This window comes from Cebidichthys violaceus, unplaced genomic scaffold (genome assembly GCF_023349555.1).
Source record: "Cebidichthys violaceus isolate CVI_PGR_0920_01 unplaced genomic scaffold, fCebVio1.0.p SCAF_29, whole genome shotgun sequence".
NCBI lineage: Eukaryota > Metazoa > Chordata > Actinopteri > Perciformes > Stichaeidae > Cebidichthys > Cebidichthys violaceus.
Window position 1 is genome coordinate 2,860,876 of NW_027176472.1, and position 20,961 is coordinate 2,881,836.

At 42.1% G+C, this 20,961-nt stretch overlaps 1 protein-coding gene across 2 annotated transcripts; it reads left to right on the forward strand.

Moving 5' to 3' along the window:
- Positions 1-5,612: 5,612 nt before the first annotated feature.
- sdc4 (syndecan 4) lies at positions 5,613-20,287 on the forward strand. 2 transcript variants are annotated; one of them, XM_068722031.1, is made up of 5 exons: positions 5,613-5,889; positions 15,945-16,179; positions 16,294-16,337; positions 16,484-16,676; positions 17,242-20,287. In XM_068722031.1, exons 1-5 carry the CDS (start codon positions 5,836-5,838, stop codon positions 17,391-17,393), a joined length of 678 nt encoding a protein of 225 aa, XP_068578132.1. In that variant the 5' UTR covers positions 5,613-5,835; the 3' UTR covers positions 17,394-20,287. The 2 variants fall into 2 exon arrangements, with proteins under 2 accessions (XP_068578132.1, XP_068578133.1); XM_068722032.1 differs by having other exon boundaries at positions 15,948-16,179.
- The last annotated feature ends 674 nt before the right edge of the window (positions 20,288-20,961 follow it).

Sequence of the window (20,961 nt, forward strand, 5' to 3'; positions counted from 1 at the left end):
CCCTGTCAGCTTTCAGATGGGAGTCGCTGCTTTCCTTTGTTGTGTTTTATACAATAAACTTCCCCCCAAAAAAACAAAGAAACAACACACAGAAAACAGCTTGATTACTTTGCTCGACATCTTTGCTTTTTGCAACCAGTGAACAGAAGTGTTACCCTGCTTCATGGTCTGTTTGACTCTAAATGGAGCATAATGTACTAAATGAACATCATGCTGTATTGAAGAAGACTGTAAACTAGAGATTGAGACCATAAACTCATGTTTACAATGTTTACTGAGGGAATAAATCAAGAGAGAAGTAGAGTCATTTTAGACTAGACTTCTATACAACCAGAGGAGTCGCCCCCTGGTGGACACTAGAGAGAATGCAGGTTTAACACGTGAAGCATCTTCGTCACTCAGCACGTTTAATTCTTTTAACGTGATGCACCTTGTCGCTTTCCTCATAAATAAATCCGTACTCACTTACACTGTGTACATCGCAACAATTTCATAATAACTAAAACCTCCAAGGACATTTTTAAGGACAATGTCCATCACATTGATCAATTTGCAAACTGTAATGCAACTTTTGTTATTTACAGACTTCCATGCAGGTGACTTTTCCTCTGGAAAATAACACATGTAATACTTGTCTTCTTTCTTTACAGGGTTTGTATATAAAGGTAATAAAGTTGTCCATGAATATGAGATTTGAGTTTACAGATAATTATAAGTTTTAGGAAATGAATTAGGCGTTGATTTCAGCTTCCAATTTTTCTTCAGTTATTTTACTTTTTTACTTATTGTATTATGTATAGTACATATTAAAAGGTGTGTTTACTTTACTTGTTGTTTTCTTCACCATTATTTCATTGGCAGAGTTCATAAAAACTGTGTTTGTTCTTTGTTATCAGCTGGTAACACTTTTGTCATTGCCCTCGTTGGGTTCCCATTGTGCACAACGACAAACACCTGACTGTTTATTCTCACCTGAGCAGGGATTTCCTGTCTCCCCAGGGAATATTTCACAGTCCAAACATCTCTCACACACACACACACACACACACACACACACACACACACACACACACACACACACACAGGTTCCTGGTTCCCCCCTCCTTCACCTGAACAGGGAATTTACCTGCATCGCCTCGTTTCGGCAGCTGCTACTTTGATCGGACTGCAGAGTGAAAGCGAGTGAAGCTGCCAGCTCCCGCCGCCTCTCTGTAACTTTGTGGAAGGAGGAGGTGGCTGACACAAACTTCGGATAGCGCCGTCAGAGACGAGGACAAGTTGATTTTGAAAGCAGCTTTGTGTGCGAACTGTTGGCTTTAGCCTCAGCCTGCATCAGGTGTACATTGAAGACCATTTTTACAGTGTTCTTGTTTTAAAACCCGGAGACGTTTTTAGCCAACTGCTACGTGCTGAAGTCTAAACCACGCGCACAACACTGATGTCCTTTGTAAATGGTTCTCATGTAAAACAGTGTGACTGGGGGAAATCCTTTGCTTCTGTCCATCTGAGTTGAGCAGGTGTGACCAACCAGGTGAGGAAAACAAAGAGAAGCTGGAAACTCCTACTTCCTCTTTGAAGTACAAATGACACAACTGAAATCATTTTCCTCATGAAGTGACCTCATTAAACGAGTTTTACAAGGTGTGCTGGATTTAACAGGCACACACACACACACACACACACACACACACACACACACACACACACACACACACAACGTATCAGTGGTGCAAAACTTATACTATACTTATACTAATACTTGAGTATTTCCATTTAGTGTTATTTATGCTTGTACTCCACATGGATGGATTACTGAACGGGTCCACCAGGCACAGGCCCAGGTAACAAAAGTGTCAGGGACAAAGACAAGTAACAACCAGGAAGAGACTCAAAAGGACTACAAAGAGACACAAAACAACTACAAAGAGACACAAAACAACTACAAAGAGTCACAAAACAACTAAAGAGACACAAAACAACTACAATGAGACACAAAACAACTAAAGAGACACAAAACAACTACAAAGAGTAACAAAACAACTAAAGAGACACAAAACAACTACAAAGAGTAACAAAACAACTACAATTAGACACAAAACAACTACAAAGAGACACAAAGAAACTACGAGATGCAAAATGAAGAGAACTAAACAACTGAAAATAGATGCAAATGTCAAAAAGAGACAAAAAACAACTACAAAGAGAAACTAAATGAACACAAAGAGACACAAACAATTCCATTTGTCTGCAATACATTTACTTTAAACTATAGTTATACTTACTTTGCAGGTTGAGATAGTTAATATAAAATGTAATTAACAACAGATTCCAATGTGTTATTACAGCTGCAACACTAATGCATCAATAGTTATACTCCAATAATATAATATACATTCTGAAATGTGTCATTCTGCAAACTGAGTACTTTTACTTTTGGTGCTGGTTTGATGCTAATACCTTTGTACTTTTACTTTGACTCTTGTTTGTAATTGAGTATTTCTACACAGTGGTACTGGTACTTTAACTTCTAATATGAGTACTTCTTCCACCACTGCACACGGTACACACAGTACACACAGTACATGTGTACACATGTACGGTGACGCACACACTTAATTTCCTTTCATGTATGTAAACATATCACTGTGCTGGTTCTCAAAATGTGTGTAAGCATGCGTGTGTGTGTGTGTGTGTGTGTGTGTGTGTGTGTGTGTGTGTGTGTGTGTGTGTGTGTGTGCTGCTCATTCACACATGAGCAGCACACACACACACACACATTACAGTATTGCTTTGTCTTGGGCTTTTCCAGATTCACCATATCTCTTCTCTTATCTCTACTTTGTGCGTTATCTTTGTGTTACATCATCCTTTCAGAGAGCACAAAATCCCCACACCGTGTGCCGGTGGCAACTTAATTAAAATAGCTCGTGCAACACATATGAGCACTTCATTCCAGTCTGCTGACATTAAAAAAAACACACAAACATTTTAATCACAAAGTGGGTGAAAGACGTGGACCCGTGTTTCCAAACCGCTTTGACTCGTGACCCTTGAAAACAAACGTTTACTGCTCGCCATTGATACGTCCGCTGATTGTGACCAGCTAATCTTCACAAAAAAAAGTCAAATTTTTTAACAATTTGCAAGAAATAAAAAACATCAAAACATCAGCGTGTAGAATGAACAAAATAAACAATTGTGAAAAGTGTTTATTTTTTCTTTCGGCCTTGACAATCATCACGTTTTGGTCCAGATTGTATTTTATTCGTCTCATTAACGCCTCCGGAAATAACGGACAAAAGGACAAATGTTAACTTTGAAGAATTAGAAGAAGTTGTTTGACAGTAAAGTGAATTCATGGAGGTAATGGATGAAATGAATGTGCACATGAGTCTGTAGATGGGTGGATCTTTATGTATTTCTTCTTCTTTCTTTACTTTTCTTTTCTTCTACACTATTACAGATTTTGAACTGTAATGAAAAAAATCAATAACAATGCAATTTTTTTTATTTTCCTTTTTTCCTTTACATGTACACGTTCTATACTTTTAGAGAGAATATTGTACTTTTTAGCTTTTAGCTATTTTTTAATGTTAGCTGTTTGGGCATTTCTCACTATTTTATTATTATTTTCAATTTTACAAACTAAACATTCAATTGATTTATAATAATCACTCGACAGCATAATGGAAACATTCATCTGTTTCAGTTTGATACAGACATAGTTTCATTTTCAATGCAGGACTTTTACTTGTTGTGTAGTTCTTTCACAGTGTGGTATGTGTACTTCTACTCCAGTAAAGGCTCTGAATACTTCCTCCACCACTGCTGTTGATAACTTGGTCTCATAGTGCAACATTCACTGATATAAGTCCTTTCATTATTAGGGGAAAAAGTCTATCTATGCTTGTTTATACAAAACACACGAGAAGTCCTGTCAAAGTAAAGGTTACATATCACAAACACAAGCCTCGCACTGTGAGAGCGTTACAACACAGCAGAGTTTACTTCATCGAGATGTTCAGGAAAAGGGAAAACACCGATGATGCAACAAGAAAAAAACGAAAAACAGGAACCAGGTGAACAATGTTGTCTCCGTCAGAGGAAGATCTGCGGAGGGTGACGTCATGTGGAAACAGGAACGTGGTTAAACTCCAAAGAGAAGAAGAGAAAACAGGCAGGGAGAATGAAGAGGAGGAGCTTCAGTATTTTACCGGAAGATGTCGTAACTCGAAGAATTTCCATGAAGCGGCACAAAAAGCCCGCAGACATCCAGCTTCTCCTTCTACGGAATGCGTTACCGAACAAGCCATGATGATGGGAATAAAGACCGTTCTGTCTTTTACTCAGAGTTTTACATATAGCCTTTAGTATGATATGTTATTCTAGTCCTTGGTGACAGGGACAACCCTTTAAACCCTTATTTAACTTATTGAGGTTGATCCCCCTGTGGAGGGAAAACAATCTCCTTTAATCAACGTCTGGTATGTCGTCACACACTGTGGTAGATAAGATAACAACATGTGGCAAAAGGCCCCGTTATCATCAAGTAATGATAAGACAAGCAGATGTTGGTTACAACTGAAGACTTGTTCTGCCTATATATATATATATATATATATATATATATATATATATATATATATATATATATATATATATATATATATATATATATATCATAGTATACTCACATTTTGAGAAAACGTTTTTAGATTATGTGGTGAAATGTACTCAAGTACATGTACTTAAGTATTGCGCTCGCACAATTTTGAGGTACTTTACGATGTTATACTTTACTTCGACTCCATTACATTTTGTAAACCTATAGTGTTCTTTTTACTCCATAAAAAATTATTTATTTTTCAACGTTGAGAACAATGCACATAGTAATAGAAAGTAAAGAAAAAAATAAGTTCTATAAAGGTAAAAAAAACAACTGAAATAATAAATAGAAAACATACTGTAAAAAGATTTAAATTTAAAAAAAAGTCATAGAAATATGTAGAATTAAAATAAAGATAAATTAAAATCTTGTAAATTAAGATAAAGCTGTGTAGAGTTTACATTTAAACAATATGTACAATGTACAGACATAACAGTCCAAAATATGTGCTTTATATACTTTGCTGATGCAGATGCAGAACATAAATCAATTGATAAAGTATGTGATGTTATTATGGATTAGGTTACCCTGTAGAATGTACAGTAGTTAACTGTTAACTTGATATTTAGCAGCTGCAACATTAATAGCTAGTATCTTAAAGTACACATGATTCACTATAATCCAGTGAAAGCATAGCTATTATTCGGAAATGGCTAAATATCTTCGCTAACATAGCATACATGTAACTTCCGGGACCTAGTTTATGCTTTTATTTTGAAGCACACAGCGGATTTGGCGCATTTCTTTTCCCTTTGGCCACATCCGGGTCTCAGGGGGAAGAAGGGGAGGGGGGGGCGGGGCCAACTTGTTGAACGTGACGGATTCCCGTAAATTATGGCGAGAGGTAAGTGAGAGCGCGTAACGTCACGAGCTCGACGCTGATTGGACGAGAGTCGGGGGCGTCGGAAAATATAATAGAGCGGATCGAAGCCGTGGAGCAGTCAGTTTAAAAAGAGAAGAAGAAGAAGACGGAGACGGAGGAGAGACGAGAGAAGAAGACACAGCCGATAAAAGGACCGTTTCTCGACCGCACGTTGCTTTTGTTGGACTATACCGGGACGCACGCGAACAAAACTCCTGAAGAAACTGGTTTTAAAAACATTTTACGACATTTTTTTTTGTTTGTTTGTTGTTGTGTTTCTTCTTTACGTTACCCTGAACGGACAACCATGCTCAACATCTGCCTCGTGTTGATTTTATCCGCCTCCGTTCTTTCCGAGTCGGTGAGTAACTCTAACCGTTCGCGGTGACATCTTTTTTTTGTTTATACACGTTTGTTGTTGTTGTTATTGTTGTTGTTGTTGTTCAAAACTTCCGACGAGTTATAGACGCGGTTGTTAGCCAGCTAGCTTTAACGGCTGGAGTTCATTGAGTGTGTGCGGCGGCGGTTGTCCAGGAGGACCCGGATGTAGAGGAGGAGAGATCAGTTCGATCACTGGGACATTTTCCATCACTGAGACACAGAAAAGGTCTGAAAGTAGTTTAAAACTATTCACGAAGAGTAGGTCACGGTGCGGACTGTCCATGTGGTGTTGTTGTTGTTGTTGTTGTTGTTGTTGTTGTTGTTGATGATGTTGATGAGTTATTATTTTTCTAGCATGTTGAATCATCAGTCAAGGAATGTATTCTTTGAAGGTTTTGGTGCATAACAGTGAACACAGTGATATAAATAAAATATTAATGATAAATAAGTGGGGAAAAAAATAAGAAATATTACATAAACTATTATTTAAATGATAAGTAACGCACACAGACGGACGTGGAGCCTTTTATTAATATGATGTTTGGTGTCAGACGTCACGTCTTTTTCCCCGGACGTCCCACTGAAACGTCCTCTCAGAGACCTGGTACTTAACAGTAGTACTGAGGCGAGTCCCTGAGCTGTAATATTAATATTTTCCAGGATGTGACATCTTGACTTGTCCCTGTGGAGACGGCTGTCCTGTTTTTTTTTTTTTTTATTATTCCTCAGCCTCCATCTCCATCGTTCACTATTCATGTAGCCTAGATAAAAACAAACAGGAAGTGGTCCTTTTTTAAAACTGAAGTAGATCCACAGGACACAGCAGCAGCATGATGGCTGGATGCCACCCACACACAACACCACCCCCCCATCCCCTCCCAGTTAGCCCAGTTGGTCGGTACAAATGGTGTGAAGAAGAAGAAGAGCTGAACTTCAGGCTCCTCCTCCTTTACAACCCGTTCACATTCCTCAACTCCTCGGAGCTTCTGCTGGCTCACTCTGCCTCATCTTGTTGTGTCTCTCTCTCACACACACACACACACACACACACACACACCCTTCCTCTCTTCTTCTTCTTCACTTTTTTTGATTTCCCCTCTGGAATGTGACCCGTGGTGACCTTGACCGGCCCTCTTGGGGGTTTTGCACACTTGGAGGAGTCTCAATAGGACCCTGGGGCCCTTCTTCTTTTTTTTTCATAGGGGACACTCTCTTTTCCTCTGTCCTAGCCTGGCCTGGATACACCTACTTTCCCACCAAGACGAGCTGTTTTATTTCTCGATGTTTCTGTTTCTTCTTTAGTCTCTTCTCTCTCTGATCAATTGTCATTCTTAAGTTGGCCTTTTTCCCTTTCCTCTGCCCTTTTTTTCCCTTTGATGGACACTTATCCCCTGAGCTATGACAGTCCCTCCCTCCTCGCGGCCTTTTCTTCTTCTCCACCCACTGAGGTCATTATTGGTATGTGGGCTCGGCGTTCCCAGCTAATCGATAACAATGTTCTGCCACCGGACAAAGGAAGAAACAAACTCTCCGGCACGATTGGAATGTCCTCCGTCTCGTCGAGTGGACGTCGAGAGACTTTTTGTGTAAACGTTCTAATCCTGGGAAGTTATTGCTTCATTCAGGAAAAGCCTTTTTCTGCCAGAGTAGAATAAACCGTTCTGGTTTCTGTGAGCCGAGGTTTGTCCAAGGTGGACCGAGCCAAACGGACCCTGTTCTTTGTGTTCCCCTCGTTGACTTCAGCGTTTCCTGTCCGTGACGGACTGTCGAAGGTGAAAGATAGGAAAGTACAGCGACTCTTTTGTTTTTGCGTCTTTTTAAATAAAACTCTCAAAAGTCTTCTGAGTTATTTTCATCGCCATCATCGGCGTAGAATCGCCTCCGATATACCAGGCGTTCCTGCTCCGGTTTGTTAATCGGGTTTTAAACCCCGGAGTTAATCCGTGTTGCACCACCAAACCCCAGCTTGCCGCCTCCGGACTCCCATTTGTTAGATCTCGTTGGAATGTCGCCGGTTTTCGCATTCAGCCTCCGAAAAATCATTTGCACGAGAATGAGACGGGGCTCCTCTTGTGTGGTGAAAAGGAGGCAGCGTGATAAATAGTGTCTCTGGGATGCAATAATGGTTCCTGCATTGCTGACCGCTGGTCTATAAAATCCCTTTTGGGGTCGAGGAATGTTGGCTCACACAGAGAGAGAGAGAGAGAGAGAGAGTCCGATTCTTCCTCCGCCTCCTTTCAACCGCCTCAGATTCTGGTGGTTGTAAAGAGGACTATCTGAATACATTTGGGCCAGAAGTCGACCGCGAACCCTCTTTACTCTAAACCGCCGTCGTCCAACGTCTATTTTTCGGGACGCTTTTGTTGTTGGAGACACTTTTTCTTTTAGTTCAACATAGTCTGGACAACGAGTATAAAACTGTTTTCATGATGGGTTAAATGTGATCTTCAGAAGCAGCTTTATTGGCCTTGTGTTAGTACAAATACACAGAATCTGACTCCGGTTGTCATACATCAAATATACAAATGAAGAAGAAAAATATAGAAAGAAGGACGTTAAAGACGACAAAGTAGAACCGAGAAACTGAGCTTCAACATTTAACTACTATGTACAATATAGATATAATTCATTCTTATTATTATTCCTCTCGTTTTAAGAATCATTTCTCTGTAACGGAGATGTTTTCGGGACTCATTCAGAAGTTATTGACACATTCAGAGACTTTAAACAGTCGGTCTGATGGGATTTTGGTAATATTACAAATAAAACGTCCAGATATTCTCCGGTTACAACGTCTCAAATGTGAGGAGTTGCTGTTTTTCTTTCGGCTTTTGGACGGTTTGTTAAAAGAAGCACATTTTAAAGACGTCCACACGAGTGGATGATGAGGATATTTATCTTTTTAAACATTCTACTCAAAGATTACTCTTCGATCCGTCTGGTACCTCAGGAAGTTCACGTCTCCACCGCCTAGAAACCATCGACGTTGCAGAACATCTATTCTCATAAATGTCTCGTTGTGGGGACTTCTTCTCTCTTTGTGCCGCTTTGCTGGAAATGTACTTCAAGCGAACGTAGTTTCTGTCAGACGTCTCGAATGTCATTTACAGTATACACACACACACACACACACACACACACACACACACACACACACACACACACACACACACACACACACACACACACACACACACCAGAGATCAGAGTGCCTTTGGGTGGTATGTGGGCTTTCCCTCATTCAGACCTCCTTCCTGACAAATGTGTCTCCATAATACAGAAACTCTTTGATTTTGTGTGTGTGTGTGTGTGTGTGTGTGTGCGCGCACTTGTGTATCACCCCAACGGTTGTATAGTTTAAGCTACTGTAGGATTATTGCGTTTGTATGTTCAAGGGCTTTTATTGTGAAAGGTTAGAATGGATCTGACCCACTCTCCTTTAGCTCATTTCAACTTCATATGTTTTTTAGTGAGAGCAGGGCATTATGGGAAATGTGTTTTTTATATTTGCGTTTTCCTGCTGAGAGTTAAACGATTGACGTCGGCGCGTCAAATATGTAAAGCTTTGTGTTAGCTTAGCTTAGCATAAAGTGCGTTCATGACAGCTCTGGTGCTCACAGCCGTTCCCTCAGCGGGTTAATCAGTACCGGAGTTTCATACCAAACCAGTTTTCCATCATTAATGTTTTTGTCTCTTCTGGTATTCATTCATAACATGTTGAATATTAACCCAACAGAAGTGAGCCCGTGTGTGAACGGTGAGCTGTGGTTCATGTCCGCCATCTTTCTCAGGACTTCTACACTCCTTTTCTTCACACGGTCTAAACTGAGAGTTTCTTTCTGGTTTCTCGATCTACAACGGGTCGACACTCGCCGTCAATCGGGGTCTTTGTGCCTAACGAGTATAAATAAGTCGTATGACGCCGGCTTTTATTACACACTGACTTGATTTGTCTTTTGATGGATGTTTCCTGTTTTTCCTCTTTTTTTATTTTTATGACTTCCTGCCTCTTGTTTCAAAGCCTCGAGTCGATCTGTGCGTCGTGATAATAACTCCTCAGTCTTTGATCCGAGGCGGCGATACGTCGGCCTGAGGGAGCGGAAGACATTAGAGAGGCGTGTGTGTGTGTGTGTGTGTGTGTGTGTGTGTGTGTGTGTGTGTGTGTGTGTGTGTGTGTGTGTGTGTGTGTGTGTGTGTGTGTGTGTGTGTGTGTGTGTGTGTGTGTGTGTGTGTCCAATCGACGGGAGGAAGTGACCGATGAAGGGCGTTTGCGATAAGACCGGGGACGTTCCCTCATCAAAACTCAATTAGTCTTATCAGCGGAGTCTGAGTCAGCAGTCTCCTAGGAAACGAGTCAAAGCAGACTTCACTGAGTAATGTTTGTCTTCTGCGATAAAAGACGGACCGGCCCTCGGGTTGACTCGACGCGTTCGTCACGTTACTTCAGAGACTTCGGATCCCGTCGCGCCGCCGCCGCTGTAGATAGACCGGCCGGAGGTCCAGGAGGAACCTGGAGGAACCAGGAGGAACCTGGAGGAACCTGGAGCTGGGCTGTCAGAGCAGGACGTAGAAGTGTTCATAATGGAAAGCGGTCAATCTGTGGTTTTCAGGCCTTGTGGGGGGGAAATGCAAGAGTAGCATCAACTTTATGGTTTTTAGCAAAGTAAAGGGCCCCGTAATGGATCCTCATGGGGCCCTTTGGACTCCATAAAGTCAAGAAGCTGGACTCCTTCAGTGTGTGTGTGAGTGAGTGTGAGTGTGTGTGTGAAGGTTCATCTGGTGTGTTTGTGTCCTTTTAGCAGAGTTACATCATCGGGTCAGAAGTGCGTCTGACTGCAGAATAAATGGTGCAAATCCTGCTGGTTCAAGAATCATCAGGAAGGGAGATTAAGAGTTAAAACCATATCTTCCATTTTAGTTTATTTTGCCACCCGAGGTTAAATCGGGGAACAAAATGGCCACCGAGTATCTGGTGAAAGAAAAGGTTTGGGAAAACAACAATAATTGTCTTTTCTTGAAAGAGGTCAAGAGACGCTGGACGTCACAAAGAATAAGGAAGCACATTCCTGCGTGCTGGTGTTTCCTTTCTGTCTTTTCATTCGTTGAACCTCCTCCACGCCGCCGTGTGAATGGACCAGATGCCTCTCTCTCTGTGTGTGTGTGTGTGTGTGTGTGTGTGTGTGTGTGTGTGTGTGTGTGTGTGTGTGTGTGTGTGTGTGTGTGTGTGTGTGTGTGTGTGGTGGGGGGGGGTGGTCCTTTAATGAAGGGAGGCTGCTGGAGGCTTATCCGCGGTTACCTTGGTCATTGATACGCTCTTCGAGGAGTCCACCGCCATTGTTCTGCGTCAATGGAGGGGACCGACCCAGAAGGCCGGGTGGCGGCTGTCCTGACAGACGGCCTTTTTTTTTTATTTTTTTTTTCTTCTGGACAATCTGGAAAACTGTAAAGTTTAAGACCTCCGAGAGGAAAGGAGACCGAGGAGGAAACGTAGGAAACCAGAGAGCCAAACGCGAGATGAATCCATGATTCATAAACAACGTTTTAGTTGCAGCTCTAGTTATGAACTTTTTGTTTTGAAGGGAAGTGGAAAATGCGTTTCGGTCAGAAATGTCTCAAATGTAACTTTGCATATTGGTTTTCATGTTAGATGTCCTCCGTCGGTCACAGTAGAGCGTCTTTACAGAGGTCAACATGAGCTTCCTGTTGACCTGGAGAAGGTTTCCACTAAACAAGAGGAGCTTTGTTTCACCGTCAGACGACCAAGAGTCTGACCTGATATAACCTCTTTATGACAAGATCAAGTGAACAATGTGTTGTTGTTGTTGACATGCTGACGTTTTCACCGCCGAGATCCTTCTGGAATCGGAGCGGTGAACTCCCTTGTCAAGACTCCCGTTCAGCGGCTCGACGTGGCGCTCCTCACCGCCCACAAACCGGATCACTTTGTCCCCGTTGAACCCGTTTGGGTTTGGCTGTTCTCCACATCCTGCTGCTCGTCATCATCATCATCATCATCTTGTTGCTCATTAGGCAGAATACTTGAGGCAGCGACTCACCGACGGGAGGAATGGACGCTGATCTGTGGTCGTTCAAACCCTGATGGACATGCTTCTGGTTTTCTCCTCAGAACAATGGTTGGCTTTTGTTTTTTAGGATCTCCACATTGTTGGAAATCTTTAGTTAAAAGCATCAACATCAGCCGGATGTGGTGTTGTGTACAGTACATGAAGTATGTGTGTACAGTACATGAAGTATGTGTGTACAGTACATGAAGTATGTTGTTCAGTGTTTGGTTGAGTTTTTGGGGACCCTGGCTGGATGTCTTTTCTTTTTCTTTTCTTTTTCCTGGACCATGAAGCAGATTGAAGACAGTTTTATGAAATGTATAAACTAGCAGACAACCACGACTAGGGTCGCAAAGGGGGGGGAAATTTCCGGTACATTTTTGCAATTTAGTTTTTTTTTGCAAAAGCATAGGATGTATGTACGTCCACACTAAAGTCATATATGACAAGGTAAATACAGTTCAATTTACAGTTTATTCCCGTTAATTCCCATGGAAAGTTTCCAACTTTGAATATTCCCAGAATTTTGCAACCCTAGTCTCGTGTCTGTCTGTCTGTGTCTCGCTCTGTCTCTCTCTCTGTCTCTGTCTCTCTCTCTGTCTCTCTCTCTCTGTCTCTCTCTGTGTGTCTCTCTCTCTCTCTCTGTCTCTCTCTCTGTCTCTCTCTCTCTGTCTCTCTCTGTGTCTCTCTCTCTCTGTCTTTCTCTGTCTCTCTCTGTCTCTGTCTCTCTGTCTCTGCCTCCCTGCTGTAGATGGTAGTTTGTGTAAAAGGCACACAAACAAAACTAGGACCTGGTTTTGTTTGTCCAGTACTTGAGACTTCCTGTGTCGTCCTCTGCTCCTGAACACATTCTTGGGTTTTAGGAACAGTGAGCTTGTTTTTGTGGACTAGAACTTGGCCTGAATCCCAGCCTGGCTTCGCTTTCCTGGGAGAATATAGTGGAGATGGAATATCCCCTACACACACACACACACACACACACACACACACACACACACACACACACACACACACACACACACACACACACACACACACACACACACGATAGTAAATTCAGTGGCTGCCTTCATCTTTTTGATCCTCTTCTTCCTGCTGTCTCACTGAAGAGACCAGGCCTGTTGGGACAGGTCCTGTGAGACAGTTTGTCTTTAGAGCAACACAAAGGAGGTACATGGAGCAGGAGGTACATGGAGCTTCTTCTTCTTCTTCTTTTTCTTCATCGGGACACAAATGTACGTCCACGTTTAACGGTCAGGTTTATGGACCCTTCAGGACTCACCAGGACTGATATATGATTGTATGTAACCTTTTACTTTGGGGGGGGGGGGGGGGGGGGGGGGGGCTTTGTAAACCTGCTGGTCCTGAACCACGACGTAGTGCTCAAGAGCACAACGTGATCCACAGTAATGTGACTCAGCAGGACTCGCTCCAGAGGAAGGAAGTGAAGAGCCAGTAGTCCCCATGTTAAGACTCTGGATTAGACACACACACACACACACACACACACACACACACACACACACACACACACACACACACACCGGGGGATACGTGGATAGATTGTGGAGGAGCTCCACTGATTATAAAATGTTAGAATTCTTCTTCTTCTTCTTCTTAGAGACCTTTGTTGATCTGTAATCAGCTTCAGTTGTGACGACTGTTGGTGAACATGAGATGGTTTGACTGAGATTAAACCATAGAAGAGAGATTAAAGAGAGAGACCGTAAAGACAAAGAAGACGGGGCGCTCCAGTCCTCTGAGAGGAGCCTCGGTAAAATGGCCGCCGTTGTTTGAAGCCCTTGTTTGGTCACAATGGGGGACCCCCCCCCCCCCCCCCACCCCCCTCCTCATATGGACTACTTTCAAAGGCGGAGGGGATTACCTTCATAGCTTCTTTATTTCAATCAATGGATCAATCATTTAGTCTTCTAAGTGATCAACACAAGTCTCACTGTCCAAACCCCGCCTCTTTCATCTAACATTTAAAAACACACAACAACAACAACAAAAAAGAAGCAAACGTTCCCGTCGAACGAGAGTAACGATCACTTGTTATAAAATGTTGTAATGAATTGATATAGATGCAGAACATCTTCACGTCTGAGAGGCTGGAATCAGAATCGATCATTAAAGATTCATATCTGTGGTGAAGCGAAGCTCCGCCTCCTTCTTTCTCACTTCTACCATTTTTAATCTGATCGATTCGATTTGGTCCGTTTCACTCTTTGTAGGAAACATGAAGTAAAACAAAACAAACGTGTATTTGTAGCCAGAAAAAAAAAAACTTTAAAAAAAGATGCAAATCTCTTGAAAGAGCCGCTCTGCTGTTTAGTCTCTTCTCACCTCCTTTTACCTCCTCGGCCCTCTGATTGCTGCTTAATGGTGTGTGTGTGTGTGTGTGTGTGTGTGTGTGTGTGTGTGTGTGTGTGTGTGTGTGTGTGTGTGTGTGTGTGTGTGTGTGTGTGTGTGTGTGTGTGTGTGTGTGTTAATCCCAGTCACTCTGCTTACTAAGCAGACGGTCCTCTCAGTGAGGTGTGCTAATGTGATGAGCGGAGGTTGATGTGTCTTCATTATGTTGATCCTCAGAGTGATTTGGAGGCTTTACAGGCTGCTGAGGGAAGTTTCCTTATCTCCTATCTCCTTATCGGGGCGGCGACTAACTCACTTATTTTACACTATTGTGTCGCCAAGTGTTTTACTAGTGGTTTGGTCTGAAAATGTAGAGGAAGACCAAAGAGAATACAATCATTTGTGATATTTATTTGTATTTATTTAAGGCTGCAGCTAAATTATTTTAATGTTTGATGTGATTTATTTTTTTTATCAATAAAAAGTCATAAAACAGTGGAAACATAACATCAGGATGTCGTCTTTATGAATCTCTTATTCTGAAACGTTGAAGTCTGTTTATTTCAGTGACTCTGAGGATGAAGTTCTTCTTGTGATACGCAGGTCTGGATTGTGATGAGGTCATACTGGGTCATACTGGGTCATACTGGGTCTATTCTGGGTCATACTGGGTCTATTCTGGGTCATACTGGTTCTATTCTGTCGTGTCTTGTTCTGGTTCAGATCACGATCTGTTTCTTAAATCATAGATTCTCAGGTTGATGATTTAAAATAACTTCTTTTGTTTGAGCCAACAAACATCCACAGAAGTCGTCCTCCTCCTCCTTCTTCCTCTCCACAACCGTCCTCCTCTCGTTCTTCTTCTTCTTCTTCCTCTTGTTGCTCCTCCTCTGACATCATGTTTTAAACCTCTCCGACTCCTCCTCCTCTGACATCATGTTGTAAACCTCTCCGACTCCTCCCCCTCTGACGTCATGTTTTAAACCTCTCCGACTCCTCCTCCTCTGACATGTTGTAAACCTCTCCGAGTCCTCCTCTGACATCATGTTGTAAACCTCTCCGACTCCTCCTCCTCTGACATCATGTTGTAAACCTCTCTGACTCCTCCTCCTCTGACATCATGTTGTAAACCTCTCCGACTCCTCCTCCTCTGACATCATGTTGTAAACCTCTCCGACTCCTCCTCCTCTGACATCATGTTGTAAACCTCTCCGACTCCTCCTCCTCTGACATCATGTTGTAAACCTCTCCGACTCCTCCTCCTCTGACATCATGTTGTAAACCTCTCCGACTCCTCCTCCTCTGACATCATGTTGTAAACCTCTCCGACTCCTCCTCCTCTGACATCATGTTGTAAACCTCTCCGACTCCTCCCCCTCTGACATCATGTTGTAAACCTCTCTGACTCCTCCCCCTCTGACATCATGTTGTAAACCTCTCCGACTCCTCCCCCTCTGACATCATGTTGTAAACCTCTCCGACTCCTCCTCCTCTGACATCATGTTTTAAACCTCTCTGACTCCTCCTCTGACATCATGTTGTAAACCTCTCCGACTCCTCCTCTGACATCATGTCGTAAACCTCTCTGACTCCTCCCCCTCTGTCTCTGGTGTCCCAGCAGGTGAGGGAGACGGAGACATGGATGCCCATGAAGACCACGCAGACGGTGGACATGTCGACGCGCCGTGAACACCTGGAGGCATCGGGAGACTCGGTCAACGGCTCCGACTTCGGCTTCACGGACGACAACGAAGACGACGATGAAGACGAGGACGAAGACTACTACTCCGACCCGACGTACGACGACGAGGACGAAGACGAGGACGACGAGTTCTCCGGATCTGGTGACGGAGGTTTGTTTACAAACACGTTTTAAAAGCACGTTAATCTTGTAATTATGGAGCTGATTATAATATAAATGATATAAAACGATGAAGAGTAAATGAAGAATCTGCTTCTTTCCACAGAAACAACCGTGTCTCCTGTTAGAGACTCAAAGCCGTCCGTTAAGGTGAGGAACTTCTATAAATGTATCATATTTATCGTCTTTTCTGCTGCTTCTTTAAACGATATTATTGTTTTTTTTAATTTAAATCCCGTGTGACGTTGCTGAAGCTTCAGACTTTGGTTTTTAAATCCGTGTCTTTCGTCCTTCAGCCTGAAGTCAACGACAACAAGATCCCAGAGCTGGAGCGCCCGGTGCGGCCGACCGTGGACCAGGTGGACCTGGTCCAGAACCGCAACGAAATCCAAGTGACAGAGGAGGAGGATGAGGAGGCGGAGCCGTCCAACGTCCTCATGTCCCACGCCAGTGAAGACAGCGTCTTTAACAAGACGGAGGTCCTCGCAGGTCAGAACTCAGCGTGAATAAAAACCCGTCTCTCTCTCTCTTCTTCGTCTCTCTCTCTTTCTTTCTTTCTTTCTTTCCTTGGTCTTCTTCTTCTTCGTCTCTCTCTCTTCTTCGTCTCTCTCTCTTTCTTTCTTTCCTTGGTCTTCTTCTTCTTCGTCTCTCTCTTTATTCATCTCTCTCTCTCTCTCTCTTTTTCTTCTTCTTCGTCTCTTTCTCTCTTTCTTCTTCATCTCTCTCTCTCTCTTTCTTCTTCGTCTCTCTCTTTCTCCTTCTTCGTCTCTTTCTCTCTTTCTTCTTCGTCTCTCTCTCTCTCTCTCTCTCTCTCTTTCTTCTTCTTCGTCTCTCTCTCTCTTTCTTCTTCTTCGTCTCTCTTCTTCTTCGTCTCTCTCTCTCTCTCTTCTTCTTCGTCTCTCTTCTTCTTCATCTCTCTCTTTCTCTCTCAATATATAACCCATCTCTCTCTCTCTTCTTTGTCTCCTCTTAAATAATAACCCGTCTCTCTCTCTCTCTTCTTTGTCTCCTCTTAAATAATAACCGGTCTCTCTCTCTCCTTCGTCTTCTCCAGCTCTGATCGCAGGCGGTGCCGTCGGCCTGATGTTCGCCGTGCTCCTCATCCTCCTCCTCATCTACCGCATGAAGAAGAAGGACGAGGGCAGCTATGAGCTGGGGAAGAAACCCATCTACAAGAAAGCCCCCACCACGGAGATCTACGCATAGACACACACACACTCACACACACACCAATCAGCCTCACAGTGCCTCCTCATCATCTTCATCATCATACCTCCTCCTCCTCCTCACTTTTCGTTACCTCATCAGGAGAGAAGCCCCGACAACGCGATCGATTGACTGACTCCTCCCACCTGATGTATGCTAATTGTTGCCGGTGCCCTCTCGACCAATCGGAGGCTCTGTTGGTCCTCTCGTCCACCTCTCAGCAGCGCGTGGGGACGGTTTCAGCTGCGGTACGCCGTCTTCTTTTGTGTTTTTTCTTTTACATTTTTTTTAATTATATTGTCCCCATGTCAAGAGAAGAAGACAACAACAACAGGACTTTGAGGACTTTAAGCTCCCCCCCCCCCTTAGAAACACTAAACACTGTGCAATCATTCTGTGTCGGTACGGTAAAGTCACGTTATTTATTTCCTCCGCTGTAGAAAAATGACTTTTATGTGAACACTTTTATTAGTTTTTAAGAACTCCTTGTAACGCAGAGAGATTTCATTCTTTTTTTTTATCTTCTATTAAAGATCCCGGATGGAGCTCAACGTTGTTCAAATTCATTTTGATTTGAGAAAAATCTGCCCGTTGGAACCGACGTAAAATACGAGATCATTTGATTTGTGTGTCCTCGTAGTGCTCCGACAGATACAGGAGGGTCAGGAGACAATCTGCAAGTCATTGTTTCAGATTCGAACTTTAGTCTTTAAAAACCTTTCTGCCATGTTTTGTATCTCCTCGTGTGGGAAATCAGTCTGACACGAAGCGCCTGATCAGTAAGCTCAACTAACCAGGGAGGAGAATATGCAAATACTGAATGACCCAGGTCTCACACACACACACACACACACACACACACACACACACACACACACACACACACACACACACACACACACACACACACACACACACACACACACGGTTGCGTTGCAGCGTGTTTTCCTTTTTAAAGCCTGGAGGATGTTTCACCACTATGATAATTACCGCTGTGCCCCCAGGGTTTGTTTTTTGTTATTGTGGTGAACTCGACTGGAGTCGAACCAACATGCCCCTACAGGGTGACACACCTACATTCCTCACACACACACACACACACACACTATTCTGACTGAAGCTGCTGACCCTCTTTAGACTAAAGGAATAGTTTTGACAGTTTGGCCGATCGATACCTCTCTTTATTATCTGTGATGAATATGACGCTACGGCCGACAGATTGGTTAGCTTAGCATAAAGACTGGAAACGGATGGAAACGGTTAGCTTGGATAGCGTGTGAGACTTGAAGATGCCGTACGCTGACGATGTTACGCTTTATCCAACCAATTTAGGTTAACTTGCGTTACATTTTCGGTTACTTCCGTTTTTACAAAGTCAGATATAACTAACGTTAGTTTCATGGTACTAAGTTGACACGGTTCGCAAACTTAAAGTTACGATGACACTGTTACTGAGCATTAATGTTAGAACTATTTCAGGAAGCTTCCAGCAAAGAAATAATCCGGCACAAAATCTCTTTTTTTTTTTTTGTAATTAGAATTGTCATTTTTACACTTTTTAAACAAATGAGATAGAACGTGTTAATCAGTGAGCTCCTGGCTAGCTGTTTCCCTCAGTTTCCAGTCTTTGTGCTAAGCTAAGCTAACGCGAGAGCGCCATTCGGTCCTTGGAAAAGATAAACAAGCGTTCCTTCTTCCTCCTCCTCTCTGTGAAGCTCATCATTAGCTCGTTAAAACATTTATACTCAATGAATGAAATGAAAAAGATGTTGTTTTTAAGCTCTACGATCGGGGAAACTGGTAGTTTTGGTACTTTCTGTTGTTTTTTTTTAGTTGTGGGGTTTGATGCTTTCTCAATAAGCTACACTGACGGTTTTGTTATTTTCGTCACTAAAGTAGTGGTCAACACATTTCTGATCTACCAAGGAGTTATGTACATAGTCATCAGATATAAAAACATTAACTTGGTACTCAACAAATACCTACCAAATATTTAAATGCCAAATTATTTTTGTTTTCCCCCGGCAGTAATGTTCATGTGATTTCCTGTAAATGTAAATGTTTTGATACTAACTCTTCCTCTCATTCATCTCCAGTGTTTTTATTTGTTTTTTTTTGCAGTAGATCAACATATTTCCTTCTTTTTTTTTTATTATTAATTTAACTGTCAAATTATTTTATTGCCTTCTTTCAGGTTTGGGGTTTTTTCCCCCTTTGTAAGCTGTTGTATATGTGATTTAAAAAAAGTTTTATATACACTAGTGTGAGATTTTTTCAGAGGCAAAATAGTTTTGAAACTTTTTATTTTGTAAGAGTTTCTATTATCTTTTTAGACTTTTTTTTTTTTTTTTTTTTTTTTTTTGCTTTTGTATTTATGTCGTTTTGTTTCGTAGAAGGATTGCTTATGTGGTCGGAGTTCATCTCGTTGTTCAGAGGATGTGACGGTCTGTGTTGTCAGAAGCAGACCCGGGGTTCGTTGCTAAGCTGGAAACACTTTCAGCTGTTTCTGGGGAAGTCGATCTTTGTAGCCCGAAATGGAGCTTTTGTCAAATTTTTATTTTGAAATTCAAGGCTTCTTTACCTTCCTGACAAAACAAACAAAACGAGTCTGAGACACAGACGAGTTTCTCTGATTACGTTTTGGACGAATGAATCGACTTCACCGAGTCTCTTTTAGAGGGAGAACGTTTTTCCAGGTGAGGAAACGGTTGAAAGTGTCGGCTGGTGATCGTCTCCGGGTTTGTTCGGCGAGAAGAGAAATGATTGTTCTGCTGCTTAATGTCACAAACACCACATGTGAATCACCGATGGAGTGGAGAAGTCAATGAATCATTGGTTTCTGCATGCAGGTTCTGATTTATTATTGGAAATAAAGCTATTTTTATGCACATTAACATTTGAAAACGTATTTGTCTTTTTGTTCTATGTTTGATAAAATCACACTAATTATACATTTAATGGCCATTAGGTTTGAATTCATAAAAGGATTAAAACTTTAATGTAAACATTGAGAAGTATTGGAAGTACACAGTAAGTAAAAGAAGTAATACTACGGTGTAGAAGTAGTAAAAGTCATGCATTCAAAGTTTTACTGACTTAAAGTACTCATTATGCAGAGTGGCATATTTAAGAGTAATATATATATATATATATATATATATATATATATATATATATATATATTAAATTATTGGACCGTTATTAATGCATCATTTGTATCACTTTAAAGCTGCAGCTGGTAACAGTGGAGCTCATTACATCTTTATTATACTTTTGCGTGCGTTTACATTCATACAGACCATCCGACAAGCTGCAGCCTGTCGGCTTCAGCTGCAGGGAAAAACACTCACAGGTGACGGCAAACACTGACTAATGCAACGCACACACACACACACACACACAGACACAGGATGAATCACAGTCTTTGCAGTGGACTTTGTTCTCGTCTCTACGAAGCTATAAAAACAAACAGACGAAGGTTAAAGTGCAATTTAGACATTTAAAAAAAAACAGTAAAAGTGACGCTCTGCTGCTGTTGGATGCTAAACATGTAGCTGCTCATCTCAAC

Bases quoted from the DNA above. Each gene is read 5' to 3' on its own strand.
- sdc4 (XM_068722031.1), top strand. From the start codon at position 5,836: ATGCTCAACATCTGCCTCGTGTTGATTTTATCCGCCTCCGTTCTTTCC. The intron at 16,180-16,293 runs GTTTGTTTACAA...TTCTTTCCACAG, and splicing joins CTCCGGATCTGGTGACGGAG to AAACAACCGTGTCTCCTGTT. The intron at 16,338-16,483 runs GTGAGGAACTTC...TTCGTCCTTCAG, and splicing joins ACTCAAAGCCGTCCGTTAAG to CCTGAAGTCAACGACAACAA.